This window comes from Oryx dammah, unplaced genomic scaffold, assembly GCF_014754425.2.
Source record: "Oryx dammah isolate SB20612 unplaced genomic scaffold, SCBI_Odam_1.1 HiC_scaffold_4, whole genome shotgun sequence".
Taxonomy (NCBI): domain Eukaryota; kingdom Metazoa; phylum Chordata; class Mammalia; order Artiodactyla; family Bovidae; genus Oryx; species Oryx dammah.
The window spans coordinates 35401999-35427268 of NW_024070188.1; the positions used below are offsets into that span (position 1 = coordinate 35401999).

At 33.4% G+C, this 25270-nt stretch overlaps 1 protein-coding gene across 1 annotated transcript in view; it reads right to left on the reverse strand.

The window, feature by feature from the left end:
- The window catches only part of GRIK2 (glutamate ionotropic receptor kainate type subunit 2), a 730896-nt gene that overhangs the window by 114503 nt on the left and 591123 nt on the right, over nucleotides 1-25270 (reverse strand). Inside the window, exons 12-13 of the mRNA XM_040239120.1 lie at nucleotides 11986-12104; nucleotides 8159-8376 (exon numbers count right to left, since the gene is read on the reverse strand). Of these exons, the coding sequence (XP_040095054.1) occupies nucleotides 8159-8376; nucleotides 11986-12104 (337 nt within the window). The remainder of the gene's footprint in view (nucleotides 1-8158; nucleotides 8377-11985; nucleotides 12105-25270) is intronic.

Here is a 25270-nt window from a genome sequence, read left to right on the forward strand (position 1 = left end):
CAGTGGCTCACCAAATATTCCAGAATTGTACAATAAGCTCAGGCAAGAAAACTGCATGAGCCCAAATTTCAAATGGTTCAGGTTGGGAAGTTCCCCTGGGGGAGGGAATGACAACCCACTCCAGTACTCTTGCCTGGAGAATCCCATGCCCAGAGGAGTCTGGTGGGCTGCAGTCCATAGTGTCACAAAGAGTCAGACACAACTGGGCAACTCAGCAGGCACACACATAGTATGAAGTACTTCTCTTCTTAATCTCCTCCCCGTTAGGAAAACAGAAAAGTCACATGTATCAACACAATCCTTTCAAGACTCTAGTATGCCCTGTTATAGGTCTCTTCTTTAATTGCCCCTCCATCCCCACCTTGACAGAAGAAACTGCAATAAAGGTTTATAAAGGAAAGGTGAATATATTCACTGCTCAGTTGCCATAAAACATACGCTTTCTCAACTTTTTAGGTACACAAACAAAAATCAGGATTTATCCCACCATATTTCTTTGAGCAGGAGAAAGTTCTAACCTTCTTCATCCTGCTACAAGACAGTTCTTATGCACACCTATCAAGAGCCTCCAGGAATGGTGTCAAAAGTAAAGATGTAATTATACTATTTATTCTCAGCAAACCTGTTGAAAAAGGCTTTAAACAGAATTCAAGTAAATAATCTAAAAGAAGTAAGAATGTGGTCAGCAGAATTATCATTTTATGCCTTTGTCTGATATTTTGTAATGTCTGAGTTGCAGAAGAGAAAAATGCCCACTGTAAAATGAAAGAAGTAGAAGTGGATGCAATTAGCTACTAACAATTACTACCAATAAACAAGGGGCTATTTACATATCAAATTAACTCTTTCTGCACATTAGAATCACCGGTGGAGGTTATAAAAAAGATGCTCAGGATCCTGCCTCAAGAAAGTTTTAATCACTTGGCTTGGAGAGAAGTGCTCTTTGAAAGCTCCCCAAGTGATTCTAATGTTCTAACGTGCAGATAGGTTGAGACTAATGATGTACATGAATGGATATTTTAAAGATGTTTATAACTTAGCAGATGGTATATCCAATAGGATAAAATAGTGACTCTATCCTTTGTAAAAGAAAAATTGATATGAAAACCAAGACTATTATTCATCAGTGATATGATTGTCACAGACAAGACCATATTTCCATATGCTATGCATGCGATTTAGTCCTATAGTTTGCCATATTTTCTAGGACTTCAGTAGATAAAAAAGAATAGCCCCATGATTTAAAGTAGTGCTAATAAAGTAGTTTTAATAAAGTAGTCAGCATGACTAACTTTACTGGCTATGGTCTAGAACAAGGGTCCCCAAACTCTGGGATCTAATGTCTGATCATCGGATGTGGAGTTGATATAATAATAACAGAAACAAGTAAAGTTACTCAGTCGTGTCCGACTCTTTGTGACCCCATGGACTGCAGCCCACCAGGCTCCTCAGTCCATGGGATTCTCCAGGCAAGAATATTGGAGTGGGTTGCCATTTCCTTCTCCAGGGGATCTTCCCAACCCAGGGATTGAACCTGGGTCTCCCACATTGGAGGCAGATGCTATAACCTCTGAGCCACCAGGGAAGTACACAGAAATAAAGTGTACAGTAAATGTAATGTGCTTGAATCATCCTGAAAATATCCAGACACCTCAGTCCATGGAAAAATTGTCTTTTGTGAAACTGGTCTCTGGTGTCAAAAAAAGTTGGGGACTGCTGGTCTAGAATTTTTGATGCATACATAGGGAGGCATACTCTATCAATGAGTCAAAAATTTTAATCACAAAATTTGATGCCAATATAACTATTCTCATATTAATATTTTATCTTTATTTTTTAGTTATAGAGAAAATATTTCCCATGTGAGACAGAAAAATAACATTTGAGACCTTTTTTCCTAATTTATTGAGGAGAAAGGGGGGTATCATTACTAAGCAGAAATTGATTCCAAGTAAGTTAAATTAACTGTGAACAAAGCTGTATGCTGGTTAGTGACACCTAAATAAAGTGGGCAACCCTTAGATTGAGCAAATATTTAAGAAGTAATCCCTGTACTTACTAAAGTACCATATGAATTTTCCAATTATTATATTGTCAAAGAATCCTTTCTGGATAATGGTAGAAATCATTAGAATATAGTAAATAGTAAATCTAGTACACAATGAAAATCATACTCAATTTCTATCCATGTGCAAATAATTATTGAACCTTTTTTTGTGATCACCATGCTTAACTAAGAATTTGCCATAAAAAATACAAAGTCATTAAAGAATAAGTTCTGGAGATATAATGTGAAGCATATGATTATAGTCAACAATACTGCATTATAAACTTACAAGCTGCTAAGAAACTAGATCTTGATTGTTCAAAACCCAAAAAGGAAATGATAATTATGATGTCACTGAGACATTGTCTAATGCTATAGTGATAACCATACTGCAATACATATGTTTCTCAAATCAATACATTTTTCACCATAAACTTACACAATGCTGCATGTTGACAATATGAAAATTAAAAATAAATAAAATAAATTCAAAACTAATGTTAAATATCTTTGCCATGTTCAAAAACTATTCTAGGTCAATTTCCTGAATCTGAATATGCAAAATGGAAATTCCCAAGTATTTTACCATCAACTTAAGGGGAAAATAAACATTTATTTCAGAAAACACTTTTTGATCTGAAAAATAACTATAGATGCCATGTTAATAATTTACTTTTCTAATGTATAAATCTCTTTATAGAAAATATAATTCCATTAGCAGCACTATTCTCAATAAAAATAACAGAATTTATGTTTTATAGAAATTAAGATCTATGAATAGTAAGTTTCTAAATCCATTTATTAAGTGCATGCAGTAAACTGTCAACTTTTTACATTCTATCCCTTGAGTCAGAAATTACTTATGTTCTCTTGGCATTTAAGAAGCAAAAATCAGTCAAGCTTTCAGAAAATCATTACAGGCATGCCACACAAGCAATTCAGCCTTAAAAACCTGTACTGTAACCCTGGCATAATTTAATTTTAGAAGACCATTGAACTGATAAGCTCAGAATAAGTAGTAGACTATACAGAACATGCTATAGTTGTATCTGCCCCAATGGTTTAAGGCAAATGTTTTAGAAACTTAATATGATCAAACAGTTGAGGTCATGTGGGTTAGCCCAAATGACTAATGCATTTAGCTCTTTTGAGTAATGATGGTTATGCCATGATGTCTTTGGCTATTACTTTTATTGTCAATATTATGAGTTCCTTGGTTATTGGTTTCATAATTAATAAGTCACTTAACCTCTCCATGGCCCAGTTTCCTCATCTGTTAAATAAGCATAATGATAATTGCTTCCTACCTTGATAGGGGTTGCTGGCAAGATTAATGAGTTGGCATTTAGAATGTACTTTGAATTCTTCTAAAGAGGGAAACTATACATAAAGAAAAATGAAACAAAATAATACCTTCTTTGCTACTAAGTAACAAAAGATAAAACTATCCTCCCCAGATGGCTTAATTCATTTGCTTGCATTCCTAACTCTGTAACCTTCATACATGCTTGAATAAATTTTAACCCAAGGTTAAAATGAAAATAAAGTAACAGGGAGGCTTGTTACTATGATGACTTCCCTGGTGGCTCAGATGGTAAAGCATCTGCCTACAATGTGGGAGACCTGGGTTCGATCCCTGGGTTGGGAAGATCCCTTGAAGAAGGCAATGGCACCCCACTCCAGTACTCTTGCCTGGAAAATCCCATGGACAGAGGAGCCTGGTAGGCTACAGTCTATGGGGTCGCAAAGAGTAGGACACGACTGAGTGACTTCACTTTACTAAAATGAAAATACTACGGAGGGCTACATATTTTGAAGAAACCTTTTCAACTCTCTACAGAATAGAAAAATTTTCAAAGTAAACGCATATTCTAAACACAGCTAAAATCCTTTATCACAGGTGTTGCATCAATGAATGGAATATTCATTGTTCCAAAAGATAACTGTACAGAATTTGCTTTAAAAAAAAAGAAAAAGTGAGTTGCTACTGTAAAGGAAACCTAACTAGGTAGCACTGATAGTAGATGGTGGAGTTAGGAATTAAGCTCAGGTTTCTCTGATTCCAGTTTCCTTCCCTCTTAACTATTCTAAATTGTAGAATATAGGTTCAGAAGTATTAAATGATTTGCATTAGATATTTGATACTACTTAAATGTCCTGTCAACATGTGGCAGAATTTATTTAATAACTATAAAAGAAGACACACATTTCCTGTGATATCTTTAGGAAAGACAGACTATATTAGTATATGTAACAAAACCAGAGATTTCAGGGAGACCAAACCCAGAGAGAAAATTTGTAGAAATTGAAAAACCTGAGTCACGAGTTGCACAGAAACAAGGTGATTTCAGCATCATTTGTAAAACACATGATCCACTTTGAAAATCTGCTGTTGCTGCTAAGTCACTTCAGTCGTGTCAGACTCTGTGCGACCCCAGAGACGGCAGCCCACCAGGCTCCCTCGTCCCTGGGATTCTCCAGGCAAGAACACTGGAGTGGGTTGCCATTTCCTTCTCCAATGCATGAAAGTGAAAAGTGAAAGTGAAATCGCTCACTCGTGTCTGACTCTTAGCGACCCCATGGATTGCAGCCCACCAGGCGCCTCCGCCCATGGAAAATCCCCCATGGGATTTTCCAGGCAAGAGTACTGGAGTGGGGTGCCATTGCCTTCTCCGTTTGAAAATCTAGGGATTCTCAAAAGAGACCATACTACTTACAGGCTATAGCTGAGTTATTTTTGAGCTGATAATCTACATGTATTCTTTCTCCTAATTTTTATGCTTCAAGGAGAAAAGAATACGCTAGTTGCTTGGTAACATTCTGTATTGTGTTGGCTTCAGTTGGTGAGGCTTCAGTTTGGCTACACCAAGTTCCTAGATTCTGAGAAGAATGGTTTGACTCCTACTTTATTGTTTTTCAATAAGATCCCTGGGCCCTCAGCTATTTTATTATCTAAATATGACTATGAACATATTGGTGATGTCATATAGCTTTCTATTGTTTTATATGAGATTACAATGAAGAACCACCGTCTGCTCAATTTTGAGTTATTTTCCCAGTCATTGCTTTACATTTATCCCTGGAGAGAATGTGTGTGGCATGTAATGGATATAGGGGAGATGAATGAAATCTTCTTGATAACAGTATACATGTAAGGTCAATGAACAAAGTCAGGCATGTTCTTTGGAAAAAGAATTGTTCAGTGCTGTAGAATGACTGTGTAACTCTGTTTCTGCAATACTGAACACTCACCCCTCCTTTAAGCCCAGATATCTTGAGCCAGCTCTTGCTTGTAGTAATACAACTTTACCATTCTTTAAAATAATTTTTGGAACTGAGCTGTTCCAGAACAATTAGCTAGCGGCAGGGTCTTACTCAATTAGTAAAAACAGGATGGAAATTCCTTTAGAAAGTCAATGCCTTAAGGGTGCTTCCTAGAGTGTTTGTATGCATTGCTGTTAATTAAGAAAAGAATAATGGTATCAGATGTAAATTCACTACACACAATAGTCTCTGATTCACTGTAGAATTTCAAAATGAGTGTGCAATTGCTTCAATTCCAGATTGGTAGGGATTTTTTTTTTTAATTCATACTAATAGCTGGTATAGAAAATGAAAGTGTTCATCTCTCAGTCATGTCTGACACTTTGGGACACCACGGACCGTATCCCACCAGGCTCTTCTGTCCATGGAGTTCTCCTGGAAGAATACTGAGTGGGTTGTCATTCCCTTTTCCAGGGGATCTTTCCAACCCAGGGATCGAATCCGAGTCTCTGGCATTGCAGGCATACTCTGAGCCACCAGGAAAGGAGCTTTCATATGAACAAAATTTCATACCAAAGCTGGTATAAGCATATAGTTTAACAAGCCAAAATATGTAGCTGAAATTAGTATCATTTAGGGATACACTAAAATAACTAAAGAAAAATCAACATTTACTGAATACTGTATCCTTTTAAATTTTAATGCCTTTTCAAGTTTCAACAGTAAGATGTCAGCATGTGATAAAACTATCAACATAATTGTCACCTTAGTGATTATCACTGTGTCATTTTTATTGTGACTATTGCACATTCCCAAAGGCTTCAATTTTATAGAAAGAAAGTCTGTGCTGCTAAAAACAGAAAGTTGTTTCACATCAATTTTCTCTGGGTGCTAGAGGCACTCCCATGTGTGAGAAAGGAAAACTAGAGATGAAAGACTAAGAAGAAAAGTGAGCAGCAAAGAAAAGTGAAGTTAGGTAAAATGACACTGCAAGAGAGCAACTGAACTAAAACAACAACAGCAACAAAAAGCATAGCAGAAGACTAGAAAGATTGTAAAGAAAAGAAAGGGAGAGATAAGCTCAAAGATGGGGAAAAGATGAAAATTTTCAGTGATTTTTCCAGAGTGTATCTTGCTATAATACACAAGAGCTTTGAAACAGGATATGTGAGTAATCTAGAAAATAAAAACAAAATTTGAAGTATTTGTGAGGCTAAAGTAATTACTTCTGGTATCAGACCACTTGCATTAGTATTTTATATGCATTATTGTACAAACTCAACTTCAAAAGTCCCTCAAATACTGTGATAATCTAAATGCACCACATATTCACTCTATAAAGTTACTAACACTGATGATATACATTTATAATTTTCAACAGCTAGTCTCTTTTTGTATTAAAAAAGGTTTTTTAATAAGAAAAACAATCTCTATTAATTTTTAATACTCAACTGGGAAAAATGATCAATTGCAATTAATATAATCAAATAGCACCATATTGATCTCAATGACTTGCTCATACTTCATTATTCAATAAATTTAATTAAATGATAATAGTTTTCCAATTAAATGTAAAATATGCATCTAATTTTTAAGCTAGCCATTAAAAATATTCTCTTTGAAAGCAATTTAATTTTAAGAATTACGTGGATTTGACCAAAACATTCAATCGATTTCATTCTTTAGGTATTTGGTGATCTCCAGAACCCCCCAAAAAGCTTATTTAATTTGGTAAGAATTTTTACAAAGAAAATCATATAATTATTTGTCAATTTAAGTCATATAAAATCCTGTTATATGATCACTGATCCTGTCTGCAACAAACTATAATTTCTTAAAAGTGAGAATTAGATATTATTTGCTCTAGAATACCCAATGTGTAGCACAGTTTCTGGTACTTGGTAGGTGCTGCCTGGAGTTTTGTTGAAATAATTTATTTTATATCTTGAATCAATTATTTTTTAAAGAGAAAAACAATCTACCACTTCTGTCCACTTGAATTGCCAATTGCATTTGTGTGAACAATGAAGGAAAATACTAAGGCTTAAAAATTTGCTAAATTACAAACAATATAAAAATACTCAGGAAAATAAATTAGGACATAATACTGATTCCCTAAAGTGGAATCTCCTCATTGGCTCTACTCTGACCCAGTGAGATGAGTGGAAGTAAGGAGACAATCTGAATATTAAAGAGGAGGACAAGATGCTATGTGCCTGGAATTTGGTGCCACCATAATTTCCATTTAAATGTTTAACAGACTTCCCCACTGGAAACCACTGCATGCCAATAGGGTAGTCCATTTTGAGATTCTACGCCTTCCAGAATATTAGATGGATGATTGTCCGGCAAATAGGAACTGTTTGCGCTTATTTTCCTTGTTTTTCTGTAGGCTCTCAACATGTAAAACCTGTTTCATCTTAACAGAAAGAAATGCCTATATGGAAAACATTCTTACATGTAATCATTTTATTCTTCTGGAATATCCACACCTTGTAGAGTCTGAATCTCCCACTGTTCAATTTTCAGTAGATATATTACTTTGTCTATTTACATTCAATGACAAAACCTTGGTGGGGAAAATAATGTTACTTCTGAACAGATTTTCCTCCAAACAAAGATGAAATACTTATAAAGCAACAACTTCTTGCCATTTGCAAATATTAAAATGATTTGCTTTGATGACCATATATTGAGTTGAATATGTCTCCACCCCATGAGAAATATGCTATTGATTATTCTCTACAAATAACAATGTTCCTATGCTCTTACATTCATTAACAAGAAAAGGTTTGTTCGTATTCTATCATTTTAATACATAAATTTTAGATAACCAATAGGACTTACCTTGAAAAAAGTCATGGTTGCACCATCCTCTACTGCTCCATACTCTATCTTGGTTTGTTTAGCTAAATCATCAGCGGAGTCAATAGGGGATTCCATGCGCTCCACTGTCAGAAAGGCGGCTAAGTTAGCAGTATACGAAGAAATGATGATAAGTGTGAAAAACCACCAAATGCCTCCCACTATCCTGGTGGAGAGCGCTTTGGGCATGAGCTCAGAACCTAACAAAGATTGGGGGGAAAAGGTAAGACGAATACAGAGAATTTGATCAGCAGTCAGGTACTTTTGGTCACAGTGGAAGAATGGAATCACTGTGTAATAAAAGCTTAAATCATAGATTTACATATCACTTTAGTAAGCAAGGAACAACCCATGGGAGAGCGGAGGCTAACTTCAGATAGCATGTCTCTTAGGACATCTGTGCTTACATATAGTGACAGGAGAATGGAGCTCTGCCTGAGACAGTACAAAATAAGAATCACACAGTAATGACTGGATAGCCTTTATAAAAATAGCATTAGAATGGAGAATATCTCTCCTGTTTATAAACTACCTTTATAGATTTTCATATTCTTGTTAAGCAGGTTTTAGAAGAAATGATTTAATGTACATTTCGGTCCATTTCTTAACAAGCTTTATTTATGTGAAGTTTCATTATTCATGTGCATGAAGCTCAAAAATCTTGTCTATACTGCCATTTTAAGAAGTAATGTATGAAAACAATTTCAGTTATCCACATTTTGTGAGCTGGGGGCTTCAGTCCAGTTTTTATTTTAAAATAGGTAGTAAACTATTTTTTTATGCGTAAACAAATGTCTCCTGTCACTATAGTTAGCTTCAGTGAGGGAAGTCAGAATAAAAATAAATAGTTAAATTGGCATAAATTTATTTTTACACATATATACAAATTTCATAGTTATAGTACAATATGTGGCTGGAGTTGCCTGCTCATGGTATTAATAAGAGAATGAGATCTGATCATTACATATTGCTTTTGATTATTATTAATTTTAATTAATTTAGATTATACATTAAAATTCTAACACTTTTTAAATTGAGTCTTTTAGTTTGACCATGTTATTTATAGCCTTCATATGTAAATGTATAAATATCAGCATGTATAACTTTTTTAATAAGAAAATTATACAAAATTTATGTATATATCTTACTATTTACCCTTCATCATTTTGAACCTATAATCAAGAAAGCATTGTCTACAAATAAATTAATTTTAATAAGGTTTGAGTAAAATGGAATGAAGCAAAGATGGACTCCATGTTTTATATATTTTTAAATATAATAATGAATACAGTAAGATAACATATCTCTATATGCATTAAACATACAACAAATTATTCATGCTAACATTGAAAAGAAGTGGTATCATGACTTGGTCCTAGCAAAACAGTCCATCTTATACTGCAGTTCATCTTACCCTTCCAATTTCAAACAAACAACATTTTAGAAAGCAGACAGACTTGGACATGACAGCCAACTCCAGCTCCAGACTCTTGCCTACCACTCTGTAAGAAAAACAAAACAAAATAAAACGGAAAAGTACCTTTCTGATGTAGTTGCTCCTAGGCCCTGTCAGACACACACTTGGACACCGAAACACTAAAATATTCCCACCATGATCAGCAGCTTTGGCTGCCCAGTCTACCATTTCTTTTCTTTTTCCTTTTTTCTTTTTTTGAACAACAACACCAATAAAGTCAAACAAGACTGGGAAAGAAAAGAACAGTGGAGACATTCGACAAAAAAGGCCCAATTACCACAAGTTCATATCTTACCCAAGGCCTTAAAGTGAATACCTCTTGGGCTTGTGAATCAGAGCCTGGTTAGGGGCTGACTGTCATGTACTCAAGGTAACGTCATGTCCAGCACTATATCCCACTAATTCCTGGGGAGCTGGGCATCAGCCAGAATAGTATGGGTTCCTCTTTCATGTATCCACCAGCAGTGAAGTAGTTATGTGGCAAAGCAAATGTACATTTGAATTTTTCATTGCTTGGATTGCTTGTCATCATTTTTAGAGATATTAGATGTAATTTTATTTCTTATTGCTAGATTTTATAAATATCAAGTTCATCTCACCAATATTGAAATTCAAAAATATCCAAATATTTTATAAATTATACATAAAAATAATATACTATTTTTCAAAGTGGTAGGAAAAATAATTTTAAAAACTTTATTATGGTTAGATTTTTACTATGAGAATAATTCATTCCAGGCTATCAGAGTTAGTTATTAGCAGGTTACTAGCAATGTGCCTGGGTAAATCACATAATCCAGTGCTGCTTGGAAGAGATTCCTGTCTCATATGATGTATTTTTATTTACTTTTATATTTTTAAAAATAACTCCAATATTATCTTCCAACTGTAAATAAATCTAAGGGGGAAAAAAAGCCACTGGACTCAAAATGTAGGAAAGGGCAAATATAGTTATTGATTATTCATTTTATTTAGAAAGAGATGCCACTTGCTTAACTAGTTTATGTAAGAGTTCTCTGAACCTTCAAGTTTCCGATTTAAATACATATATATCTGGATGTTCATATTTTTAAAAGCATAAATTATCTCATTAGTAGCATTGCTTGCAACATGAATTTACGTTAATTTTTTTCCTTTTAATATGCAAATATTTACTTTTAGTTTAGGAAGTAGTTTATAAATGAAACAGTCAGAAATAATGGATTTATGCATAATATTAAACATGCAAAAGCAAAGTACCTATTTTATTAACAATTTATAATTTAGCAATAAATTTTCTCTTCTTCAGTGCTGTAATGCAATTGCCAAATAATTTTCTTCAATGTGGATCAAAAATACACTAGTAAAATTTAAGGTAAACCCTTATATGGGTGTGATAACCCTTACAAATAAGTATGTTTTCTTTCCTTAATCCAGTCACTGTCAGTTGTTAAAGGGCATTTTGATTTATTTACAAAATTTTAAAACTTAAAAATATTACATTTTAAATGCATAAAATAGTCTGGTTTTGAAATCTTTTATATTGAGTAGTAGATCTGACATATTAATTTACTGAACTTTATATAAATATTAGAAGATTAATAAAAGAAATCACAGCAGCAAAAATAAAAACAGTTAGCTTGGGAGAACTGAGACTAAAATAATAAATTCATAGTTATAAATATACCATTAAAACATATTGCATGTATTATGTCATTTTCTAAGAAATGTAGCCTTTACTTTTAACATTAATATTATAGTTTTTAAATAATTATGAAAGAGTATTTTTGCATGCACTTCTGAGCATGCAATACTTTATATTCTTATATACTATCAGATGCAGCTAATATTTTACTTGTAAAGGTAACTCTAAATGGTCAAATATTTTATTTTTACAAATTTATATGCAATAGATTTACTAATCATGCAATACAAAGGCATCTAGTCATCAAGAATTGATAGGAAAGGGAATTTTTTACATCAAAATGAAACAAGAAACAGGAGCAATACACTGTATTCTTGTCTCAAGAAGATGCAGTCTTAGTAGTGCTTTAAACGCAGCTTCTAGCTAATGGATCAGGTTAGCTGGGTTATCTATGAGATAATGTATCTACCATAGGTTAAGAAAGTTAGATGATATACTTTATGTGCAATTGCAAAAGCTAATTATTTTCTCAGAATCTCCCTTGGATGGGATTTGAGAATGCCTAAATGCATCAGATAGATGGAGAAGCTGGATTATGGTTACATGCAGAGAGGCACCCATGCAAGCGACTTGTGCCAGCGAGAGCTGTCACCCCCAGCAAAGAGTGGGACATGGTGCCCAAGGGAAATAGCAGGCTGAATCGTATACCTTGCTGCATGAGAGCTCCAACTCCAAACCAGAAACTATTTAGCAAGGTGAAATTGTTTTCCACCACGTCTGAGTCAGGGTTGCAAGGGTGTGGGTTATACCACTCATAGGGACTAAACCTGTGGTAATTGACAGAAGAAAAGAATATATTTAAATGGCAGTAAGAAGACATTCTATCCAGCATTTTTGCTGCAAAAGAAACAGAAAGACAGGTAAGATTAAGCAGAAACCAGAAATCAGCATTTTTATAGTACAATTTCATATTCATGACAGCAAGTTCTAGGCTTTAAAGATACCTATCCTTATCAGCTGATTACATACTAAGATGATTAGCAGCATTTCTTTACCATATATGACATGAGAAAAATCTGTGTATCATTAAACAAAGATTTTTAAGATGTAGGCTTTTCAAGAGAAGGATTAACAAAATTTTTTTAAAGACTAGAAATTCATTAAAGAAGAAAACAAACAGGTATGAAATAAACAGTTTTAAAACTGTGGAAAAACTGTTAAAAACAGGAGAAATGATACAAAATCACTTTCAGAATTTTTTTATGCTATAATAGAAACTACCAAAGTGAAAGAGATTGAGTAATCAGTGAATAATTATTTTTCATATAAGAATACAGTACCATGGATTTATATCTTTATGTGTGACAAACTCAAATCCAAATAGAACCAAATCAGAATGAACTACACTCTTATATATGCTTCTGACTTCATTATGTGTTTCAGAGAGGCTGGCAATATGCAAGATATCAAAGTAGTATGAGAAGCAGGAATGCATATGGATACTGGTATCCACAGATTATCTGTTTTCAAATCTACAATTAGTTTGAATCACTGCTTTAAGACAATTAATTTTTGAGGCCAATTATAGATGGTTTTAGAAATATAAACAAAATCTCTTGAAAAATGTAAACCAAGAACTTTATAAATTGTCATGTGTACACATAATTTATCCTAGTTATAATCCAGATATATTTTTCAATTAATGGTACTATCAAAAAATAAACTAACAAAATATTTTCCCTAATATCTCAAATTTTAAAGCCACTCTTTTACAAATCAAAATTAGTGTGTGTGCCCTTTATGAAAGCATTAAAAAATCTTGCATTCAATCAAAGTTATTTGAATAATGTATCTGTCACTTCAGAAAGCCCAGTTTTCTTCACAATAATCTTTCTGACATATTAAAATTCAGAAGATCAAACAAACCATTTACATCCTCCTAATGCAATTTTTAGAACACCCTTGTTTTAATAGGCTATCATTGACAAACGAAGGAATGTTTTGTTTGGTTCTCTAAGTTAAACTGACACACTGAACAGAAAGGTTGATTGGATAGTAATTAAACATTCTTATCTGATTTGTTATGTCTGACTGAAGTAGAACTCTCTTCGGTTGTAAACATTTTATTTTTATTTAATGCCTTTATTACTTTTACCCTAGTAAAAACAGTTATATACATTTTTAAAAGTACTTCAAAGTATTAGAATATTGGTCATCAAACTTTATCCAAGACTGTCTTTCTTAAAAAAGAAAAATATTATTAATTTTCAATTATCCATAAACAATTCACTGTTCGTCAGAAGAAATGTGATCTAGTAATTAGATCACAGGCTCTGCAGCTGGACCATGCGTCTCCATGGCCTTGGACAAGTTATATAAACTCTATTTTTAAATAATAAATATTTTAAGATGTGACTTTGTCTGTAGTTACATATTCTGACTCCTATTCTGATTCCTGGATAATTAAACTTTTCTTTTCCTACTGTTGACAGTATATCAGCTATAAATATAAAGCTGGTCTGTAAAAGCTGAATTTAGTTCTTGTACATGACAAATCCTAAAAACATAACCACAGAGCGTGAGCATGTAAAACCTGCCTAATCAAGATCTCTGGTTTTCACACAGAATCCCATGAGCCTTTGAATTATATAAGTGCTTCAGGGGATTCCACTGAATGGGGACAGGGAGATGTAGTTTTGGGGGTTGCAGAAATGGAAGTATAAATATGGAGGAGTCTGCCCTTCGTCTCCATATGTGTATGTATTTTTATATGTACATATAAAAATATACATATATTTTTCATTCTGAGAAGGTAGGAAAGGAAGGAAGGCAGGGAAAGAGAAATGAGGGAGGAAAGTGGAAGGAGAAATGGTAAAAGTATGGAGGAAAAATCTGGAAATACACTGGTTTCAAGAGACTAATAATTACCTCAGTGAGTGATTTTTATATAATTTAATTGAAAGAAAAGAAAAAATGTATGACAAACTAATACTTAAATTCAAATTATGTACACCTTTCACCTTCTCCACTCTGTCTGCTTTTTACTTTAGCATGAAGATCTCCAGTGGGCCCCAAAGAGGTAGAATTAGCCTAACAAAAAGGCTGTCTACCTTGAATTTGCAATTTGTTCTTCATGGTGACACTCAGAAAGCTTTTCTTCTGTCTCTATTTGATGCAGTAACATTCTTCTAATAGTGTGATGTAAGTTATCCTTCAACACATACACACACACACGCCACACACACACACACACACACCACACACACATACACACACTTCACTGGCCTTGCACTGTCCTTTAGCTGCTTATCTCCCTCACACTGAAGTCAACACAGCTCTGATTCTAGTTCCAGTCTGTTTTGTTTTTTTTTCCTAAACTGAATTACCTCTCCCATCTAAGATTAACTGCTATGTTTAACCCTTTCCTTTGTATTTCCAACAGATCTTGAGTCAATATTTCTTCCTTCTAATTCTTCTGACTCACCATTTTTAAAAATTCTATTGACTTCCACACTTTTTTCTGCCTATCAGAAAAATTTCAATCACCTCAAATCTATATTTAACCCTAATCACTTCCTAGATCTAAAGTGAATTTCCAGTGGCCAGATGATAGACTTTTCAATGCTAATATGTTCAATACGAACCCACAATCTTTCTCCCTAATCCTTCTCTTTTATTGTCTTCTCTGTCTCTGTCAATAGCATTCCCAAATCAAGTTACAAAGGTCCTGCTCTTAGTCCTTAGTTCACTTATCCTGAACACTTTAGTCAACTTCAGTTCTTTACATTTCATTTCTCCTAACACTGACCTCCAAAGTGAGAGTGAAAGTGAAGTCGCCCAGTCGTGTCCTACTCTTTGCGACCCCGTGGACTGTAGCCCACCAGGCTCCTTCGTCCATGGGATTCTCCAGGCAAGAATACTGGAGTGGGTTGCCATTTCCTTCTCCAGAGGATCTTCCTGACCCAGGGATCGAGCCCAGGTCTCCCGCATTGCGGGAGACGCTTTAAACTCTGAGCCACCAGGGAAGCCCTCAGTTGTCAATTTAAATCAGTCTCCCTACAGAAAGACTTTCATTTCCTCCTCTCCTCCTTCCCTGTTTATTTCCATTGGCATTAATGCCAGTTCAGGTTGTCATATTCTGTAGCTATTGTCTCCGAGATAGTCTTTCCACCTTGCATTCCAAATTTAAAAGCTCTAAATATTGCTTCCCAGTTTACTGTCATGTAGAATAATTTTTAAAATGATACAACCATATTAAAAACAAAACTTCAATCACGTCTACAGCCTACATACAAAATACCCAGATATTTAAGCATGGAATTTAAGATCCTCTGCACTGTGCTCCATAATACCATTTCAGGATTATGTTCTACTGCTTTTTTTCCTACTCACCAGCCTCTGGCCACTTTCCCCCCAAATCCTATCTTGATTCTTACCCATTTCTTTGATCATCTTGTCCTTTAGCCTGTAATACCCTCTCTACTCCCTCCACTATTCAAATCCTATACCCACCCTTCAATTCCAATCACTGCCATCATTTAGTTTGAACTTTCCTGATCTTTTCTTGAAGTATCTGAGGTAGATACTGGTAACTACCCCTAAGTTTTCATTGTCCTGCCTGAGTTTTACTAAGAACATTGATGTCCACATAATAAAACTATACTTTCTTCCCTTGAATGTAACTAAATATGAGCCTTTGCAATATGAACAGACGTGATGTGTATAACTTCTGAGAATTCTTTTTAAGGATATTTGCCTTGGACTTTCTTTGCCTTCTTCCTCTTTTAGGAAATGGTGATGACTATAGATTATTAGAAGCCCTGGGTTGAGGATGACAGAGATGCCCCAAGACCCTATACTACACTCCTCTAGGGTGCACAGTAGAAGAAATAAATGCTTTCTGAATCAAGGCACTGTATTTTTGGCTGCCTTTGTTAAACAAGCTTAACCAGTACTTGAATGACTCAGGTACTCTGCTCCTTTTTACATATCTATAGTTCTAAAAGCTTCAAGTTACATTTATTATAACCTGGTTTCTTCATTATAATTTAATACACATATCTCCCCCCTTTTATTAATTGTGAATGAGTACCTGCAAATGCAGTATCTGATTAATCTTGTGTCTCCTACAATTTCTAGCACAAGGTGTTAAACCTAGTGGTCATCTAAAGCATATTTGAATTATTCTGAAGATCTTTTTACCTCTCTTTCCTTTTCAGTTTCAGGCTATACATCTAAAATTATAATCCTCCTATTTCTCTATACCTTAATATCTCCTTCACCCTATGCTTCCATCTCTGTAAATCTTTTTGAATGCATCATCTTTTTCCTTAAGACTATCACTTAATCATTTTGCAACTTCTAATGAAATTCTCACTGAATGCCAGCCCTTTGATATCCTCTCTTTTAACTCTGTGATGTGTTCTCCTGATTATTTGTTCTCTGCTCCACTAATAGGAGATCCCTTTTGGCTAAATCATGGCTCTCAGATCTTTCCTCCCTCTTTAATGACTTAACACACTCACTGCTTGAACTCCTGTGCTGATAATTACAAAATCTTCTTAATTTATAGCCATAAATTTTCTCTCAAAGCATTTCCATCCATTTTTGTATATTCCAACTATGGCAGCTCACCATTACCTTATACTTAAAATGCCTAAAACAAAAACCAAAAAATTCGACCATACTTTCCTTCACATTTTCTATATATTTTTTTTAGCTCTATAATGATGTAGTACTTCTCTGAGTTGAGATTAAAAGCTTATTTCCATTTTATTTTAATCTATCTCCTTTCTTAAATACAAACAAATGTGATACACGTAAGCCGTATCAACTTTTGTTTTATAATGCCTCTTTGTTTTATTCCATCCATGCACTTTATCTCAGTTCTGAGTAGATGGTTTTAGGACTCAGTTCCTACATGTTTCCTATTTTCTCTATTTTGTTTTGCAAATGTCTTCACATAAAGTTTTGTACCATGCAACTCCGGTTGTCTAGAACATATCAATTCTATTAAATATTGAATCAGGTTTAACCTGCTATGCCTCTGAATTTCAATGCTCTATATAATATGACTCAATGTGTTTAACCTTATTCAAACTATTATGTAGACTGGCCAATTGTCTCACTGTCTGTATATGCTGTTCTTGTTAATAGAAAAATCCTCTTCCCTTCAGTCGATTCACTCAGCCATGTGTCTGTGCTACTCCTTTCTGAAATTCCATAGTGCTTACTTTTCTCCCAAAGCCTAGTTATTTCAAATCTCTATATATTACATACTGCCTTGTGCTCTACTATTGGCATTTCATATACTAATTTTTTATTTTCAAAATTTTATGAGGCCTTTTAGATAGGCTGTTTATCAATATAACTATCATTATTAATATTTAATTTATTTTAAAATAAACATAATATTTTTATTATTTTAGTGCCTAAAAATTGCCTAATAGAATGCCTACAGGATTGGTGACTATAAAACTTGAGTTTCAGCCACATGTATATTTTGTACTTGATGACATATTGCTAAATCTCTCTAAGCTGAAGATTTATTTCTAAAGAAGAGCAAAAAAAACTAAACTAAGCATGAGAGATAATATATGCAAAGCACTTTGCAGACTATACAGTGCTACAAAATGATTTGTATAATCTTTTAATGATTTCTTACTCTAGAGTCTTATATCAAAAATAATTTAGATTATATATGAAATAATCTGCTCATTGAGGAAATACTTTTACCATATTATGCAAAATGCTAATTTAACATTTATTTGAACATCTTTTTATAGCAGAGGCAAATTTTACCACAACCAATGTGGAGAACACAATTTTTCTATTACTTATTATTTTGAACCAATGAGCTATATACTTTCACATATCTGAATACTATTTTTGTGCTGCTTCTTTAAGCTGCAGTGACCTTTCTGCAAAGTGTCTCATTTATATTTCAGGATTTAAATTCAACATAAGTTCATCATCATTGTTATAATAATCCTCAGCTTTCATCTGCATCATAAATTCAAAACAAATCTTTTTTGAAAATTCACCAGAAGTAACTGTGATATTATGAATTTTTTGCTCTTCTTTACTCTACTTAATTATTTACTGAGACAGCAATTCTTCACCTCATTTTAAACTTGGGGTTAAACTGGTTGTAATAGGGGAATTAAACAATGTTCTAACTGAAATTATTTTTAAACAAAATAGACACAACCATTTCCAAAATCAAGTATAAACAAACATTCTAGCATGAAAATACAATTTTTTAGCACTATATACTATTTACATATTGACTATACTTTTTTTTCAGGGGCATATAATTAAACTGAGGATGTAATAACAAATGATCTTTTGACACTTTTCAGTTTAACACCCAAATAATTTGAAAATCTAAAATTTGGTATTCAAATCTTCAATATTACTTCTTTGATTAGTGGAGAAAATAGACTATTTTAAATGATGGTCCAATGATTGATACATTTTACTGAATAAAATGTAGAATTCTCAAGAGAACATAAAATTATCCTTCTGAATAAAAAAGGTTATGGAATCCAAATTTGTTCTCTCTCTCTCTTTTTTTTTTAATAATCAAGTGACAGGTGATGCTGGATTGTTTAGAGAAGAAATGAGAAGCAAGTAAAAGCTATATAAAAAATCAATATACATTAAAACTGTTCACAGAATAACTATAACCCACGTTTTCAGCAATAATTCTGAATTTTCCAAGAATCATCCCCCACTTCAGCTATGTTCAGCTATTCACTGCACATAAATGATATAATTTATTGATACATGTAAATGACATACTTGGTCAAAAGAGGTGATCAGGATAGGTTTGCACTAATACAGGTTAGCATGGAGCCACCAGTGTATTTGAGAAGCAGAACATGGAAGTGGATGTCATAACCATCCCCAGCATTAAAGCAAATAGCCATAAATGTGAGAATACTTCTAGAAACTGGATCTAAATGGACTGAGAGGTGCTAAGGTCACTCATTTCTAGAAGTTGAAGGCACCATTAGTTTAATTCAGGAATGCCCTGAGAAGAGCTAGCTATAAGAGCTCCCATACTTGGGCAGAAAAGCAGATTATAATCTAGGGAAGGGATAAAGCATGTGTATTTATTGAAAGCATGCCATTTTGATGACATCTCCTGTGGGAGCAGGCATAACGTGAGAACTTTTAAAGTCTCTGAAAAGCAGGGTTGCCTTGTAGTAGGAAGAGTTTAAAGCAAGGCACCAAAGAACCACTTGATTTACTCAAAAGAAGTCAAGGTTAAATAAAACACTGTTAGAAATGAAATATAGAATTAATAGCAATAATATCAGTTTGTGTCACACTTGCCAATTACAAAAACAAGTGCAGCTATATTCTGAACTGCCACAAATGACCAGAGAGAATGACAATATTATTGTCATTATTATTATTAAAAGCTGAGATTTAGATAGATCAGGGATCTTCCCAAGACACAAAGAAGGCTAGAGTCAGCTGCGCAATCGAGTCCCTTTTATCTCATTTTGCAGTGTCCAATCGTTATCACACCCCATCAAAAAGGAAAAGGGAATTCTTATGTTCTCATTCAGTTCTCTGTGATAGCAATGAGAAAATGCCTGATTTTCGTTAGGGATAGAAAAAGACTTTATCACTTTTTAGCATACTTATATCTTGTACTCTGTAAAGTCAATTCTTGCACATTCAGAGCATTCAAAAATTAAGATTTAGTTAATGCCTTGATATCACTGGAGTACAAAAATATTCCCAAATTTTTCAACAAAATATCATAATTTGATTAACAAAGGCATTAACGACTCTCTGATTTCAGAAATATTGCAGAAAGCATGTCAGTTTTTAAATTTACCACCCGACTAAGCCTGATAATACATTATAAATGTTAAAATTTAATAATATATGCATAGATATGAAATCCTTAAGGAAAGTTCAAATTCACCTAAATTTAAAGTATTTTTACAGTATTATCTTTTCTCTATAATTTTACCATCACCATGTGAATTCTAGCTATTTTGAACATGAAATATAATATTGCTTCTCTTACACTGTCAGGGAAAGTTATATTTTTGAGTCCATGAAAAAATGCTAAAAGCAGGAGCCTCAGCAATTTTTGTGAACCATCACAGTTATCTTTGAGTTGACATAAATCAAGTTAAGGGAATTTAATTTAGCATTTTGGAAGAGGAAAAAATGTTCTAGGGTAGACACTTATTTTTCAAAATAATATATTTTTAATTAACTTTGATTTCAGAAAAGAAAATGTCCAGAAGTAAACTTGAAATATTTTTGTGTGCATATTAGCAGTCATTATGGCATTATGATCAGATAATGCCATATGACTTTGGGAAAGTATTACGTCCAACAGTGCCGTTAGGTTCTCTTTCTGACATCTGTCGAAAACACAGGGCTTCCTGACAAAGAAGCTTCTCTAAAAATGCACTTGTCATCCTAAAATTTAACCTGCCCCTTATCTTTTATGGTTCTGAAAGTCTAAGATAGACACAGTTTCCTCAAACACTAATAGCTTTACTCCACAGCAAACAAAAGAGCGGTATCTTAGTAGTAGGCTCCACCAACAATCAAAACTGATTCTGACCAGTTGCTTAAAGGGCATGATTGACTTACATTCGAGGAGTATCATTTTACTTTCAGTTTTTTTTTTTTTTAATTTATTCAATTGCTTGTTGCTTTCTGAATCCTTACTACCAAATAGGCTACTTTAGGTGTATAATTAATTCTAAACACTATCTCCTGCCAGAAAAGTAGTTTTGTGATCATTCCAAATAAACAGTTTATATAAACTAAATAATTTATTTTGACAAATACAGATGACTGATATTCTATAGCACTTAATGCTGTATATTTTATGTTGATAGTCATCAATAACAAACATATATCCTGAAATAGTTCTTATTATTCATTAAATTAAATTTGTTTTACTTGAAGTGACTGTGTGTGCATTGGATTATGAATCATACAAGTTCATACTGGAATATTTTAATTGTGTATACATTAAGGACTACAAGAATTGGTTTTTAAGGAAAAGACTTTCATGGTTATAGTTAATTTTAATTACCTTCCAAATCATTAATGAGCAGGATATTAGTTAACGCTGTATTGTGTTTTCAATGCTCAGATGTAAAAGGTTTCATAATGTAATATGATGTGGTGAGGGTTTGAAATTGGATGGAGTTAAACTATGGTTAAGAAAGAAATGAAAGGAACAAAACATTTGGAAATCATTATTACATAAACTAGGAGATAATATGAGTGGGCAATTTAGAAAGATGATTTTAAAAAATAAACACAATTCAACAAAATATATTTAGTTCAATTAAATATATCTTAAGGAATAAGAATTAGCTGTTATTCATACATTCATGATCATATTTGATAAAAGTAGATAAATTCTATTTTAGTATATTAGCCAGTTAGCACTGTGTCAGAAGATGCCCAAATAGAGTGATGATCAAAAAAAAAAAAAAATGAGAGCAATAACATGACTTCACACTCCAAACCAAAGTAACTTCCTTATTGCAAAAACTATAATGTTGAAGATTCTCTGTACAGTGATTATTATCCATATAACTGAAAACCAGTCCTGTGCTCTATTCTTGTCAGAATAGAGCTGAATATTCTATTCAGTTAAACTGATGAGATGCTCAGTTAAATCTCATCAGCTCTCTATCCTGTATTTCTAGCTGCCTATAAGAGATTTCCACCTGGTTGTAAAGCCATACCTCAAACTCAGCACAACTAAAATCAAACTGGTCAACTTTCCCATACCAAAACAACCCAATGTCTATACTCAACTGATTTTAAAAATAATCTAGGCATTTTCCAAAGCTCGAGATGAATATTCTTGAAGTCATCTGTCATCCCTTCAATGTCTTTATTCAGCATATCACCAAAGTTTACCAGATTTTTCATCAAAATAACTTTTGAATTTGCCCTTTATTTCCATTTTACAATGCCTTATTACTAAAATTTTAGCTTAGGCTTTATTTATCCCTAATGCAATAAGTCTTCTTGACTTTGATTCTCTCAACACCATCTCTCTTGTCCATCCTACATATAATTACCAGGTAAATCTTTCTGGACCTTAATGTTGTTAGTTGTGTCATCAAAATCCTACAAGAAATCAATATTGCTTTCCAACCTTTTCTGACCAGTTTTCAAAGCTTTAGAAAGCTGAGCCTTCTCACCATGTTTCCTATTGCTGTTGGTCAGTTGCTAAGTCGTGTCCAACTCTTTTTCGACCCCATGGACTGTAGCCTGCCAGGCTCTTTTGTCCATGGAATTTCCCAGGCAGCAATGCTAGAGTGGGTTGCCATTTCCTTCTCCAGGGAATCTTCCCAACCCAGGGATAGAACCTGCATCTGCTGCATTGGCAGGCAGATTCTTACCATTGAGCCACCAGGGAACCCCATGTTTCCTATTATATCCCAACAAAAATCTTATAATCTATTTTTTAAAAAAACAATAAATATCTCACATAAAACACTCATATTAACATCTCCACATTTTTGCTATTGCTGTTCCTACAGATGAAAATATTCCATTACAGTCTGTTAATTAAAATATACTTTTAATTAATGGACAATAAGTCTTTTCATAGGAGAAGACATACTATGTTTATTTTAAACTCCTCCATCTGAAATGCTCTCTCCATTTTCTTCTACTTAATATAGTTTTCCTCATCTTTTAAAGTCTAATTCACTTATTGGGATAGATGGCATGCTGTTTAAAAAAAGGGAGCATGTCGTTGTAATTTTACATATTGTATACCATTAGAACAATATTGGAAATAGAATAAGTACTTAATAACAGTATTGTTTTATTGTGTGTACCTATATATATATATATGCACATATATATATACACACACATATATATAATCCTGTGGCACTTTGTACAGTATTACTTATAGTGTGTGATACCATCACTTCAAATGTCAGATTCTGAAAAAAATGACTTCCATTGGGTTAGATTCAAGATGAAAAATAAGGTCAATGTAAAAAAATCAATTATCTAATATATTTATTAAAATGTTTAAACAAATAAGTTGCAAATAATGATCACTTTAAAGGATGTCTAGGTTAATCTTTAACTCAATATCTCATGAAATAGCACATTCAAAGTCAGTAGCAGGTAGACTAAAACTATCCAGATAGCTTTTATTACATTTATAGGAAGAGAAATATTTTTTTCCTAAACTCTTTAAAACTTTAAATAAAATTTTATGTGTATTTATAGGTCTCTCCTTCAGTCAATACAGTGGGTGCTTTTATACTTAACATGGTATTAAACTACTCACTGATATATCTATAAAATACTGCCACAGGGGTGTGAAATTTATGTATATTAACTCCTCAAGAATCAGAAGTCATTATTCAACATCATCCTTTGCAACTCTAGAAGTATGTTATAGATTATTTAAAGTTTTAAGAAAATCTTAAAATTTAATTGCATTCAATTTTATCATTTTAATTTTATTATTCACAAATATTTTGCCTGTTAAATATGGACATCAGAAATGTTTTAAATTTAAAATATATGTCAGATACATAAGACTGTATGTGTGCAGACACTGTTGAACAAATAGAGAGATAAAGAAATAATTATTGCAAAAAATTTTCCATTACTATTAGTATTCTTATCTGTCACCATCTCTATGTCTTATCTTTCATCTTCAGTGTCTTTATCTGTAGAGTGAGGAGGCTGCCCCAGGTCATCACTACAGCTTCCTTCAATATTAATAGTCCAGGATTTCATTATTCTTTCAAAACTATGTCCATTAACTATCTACCTATTTGCACCATATTATACAAGTAGTTGGGGCTTCCCCAGTGGCTCATTGGTAAAGAATCTGCCTGCGATGCAGGAGGCTTGCAGAAAAGACGAGGTTTGATCCCTCAAGTAGAAAATGGCAACCCACTCCAGTATTTTTGCCTGGAAAATCCCATGGGCAGAGGAGCCTGCAGGGCTTCAGTCCTTGGGGTCACAAAAGAGTCCAACACAATGGAGCGACTAAACAACAATAATGTGAGTAATTATTCAAATAGGACAAATAGGATAGGCTTTAAATATATAAGCAAATTTGTGTAAAAACTTTACAAAATAATGCAATTTAAGCACAATTCTTTCAACATGCATATTTAAATTATGATCTAATAACATAATTGCATAAATTTGATCTAGATAAGAACTCTGAAAACTGTCATTCTCAGAGCATAATTCAGTGCAGATTTGTCATTTACTACTTATGGTTATATTTTACAGGAATAGAAAACTGGTTTAGCTTGCACAAATTTTTATTGTGATCAAAGTATAGTTATTTTCCTTTGTTTACTTAGTGGATATATGGATAAATACATAAATATCTGAAAATATCAATATATGAGGAGATATATACATACATAGGAAATAGAACTATAATAATGAAATATGTTTAATCAAGTAAATACAAATAAAATACCTACTGATGAAATATCATTATAATAATTAATTAGATCTGAACACTAGACTCATAGGCATAGAGACAAATTGTTTTGTGATTGTGGCAGGCACCCCATGTTGGCAAGAAAGGGGAGACTCCAGTTGAAGCACTTTTTTATAGTTCCAGCCTCCTCATGAGGGCATTAATTACTCCTTCTACCTTCCTGTCTATTTCCCTTGTATGATCAACTCCCCTAAACTGGCTCTGATTTTTCTGGATACAGTTTAACCTCTCCTTTCCAGCTCATTTCTTCCTTGTTTACTATAACCCGGATGGAAGACAAAATAGCCCTCACATTTAAATGGCAGTGACAAGAGGGCAATAATGAAAAGACAGTGATTGGCTGCTTCTCTAGCTATAAGGGACCACTATACTTACAGATGAAGTGAATCCCCTAAAGCGCAAAACAAAAATGCCATCTAACAATGCATAAAGATACCTGAAAAATTATTAACCTGATAATGTGTGTGTGCTGTATATGGGTGTGTG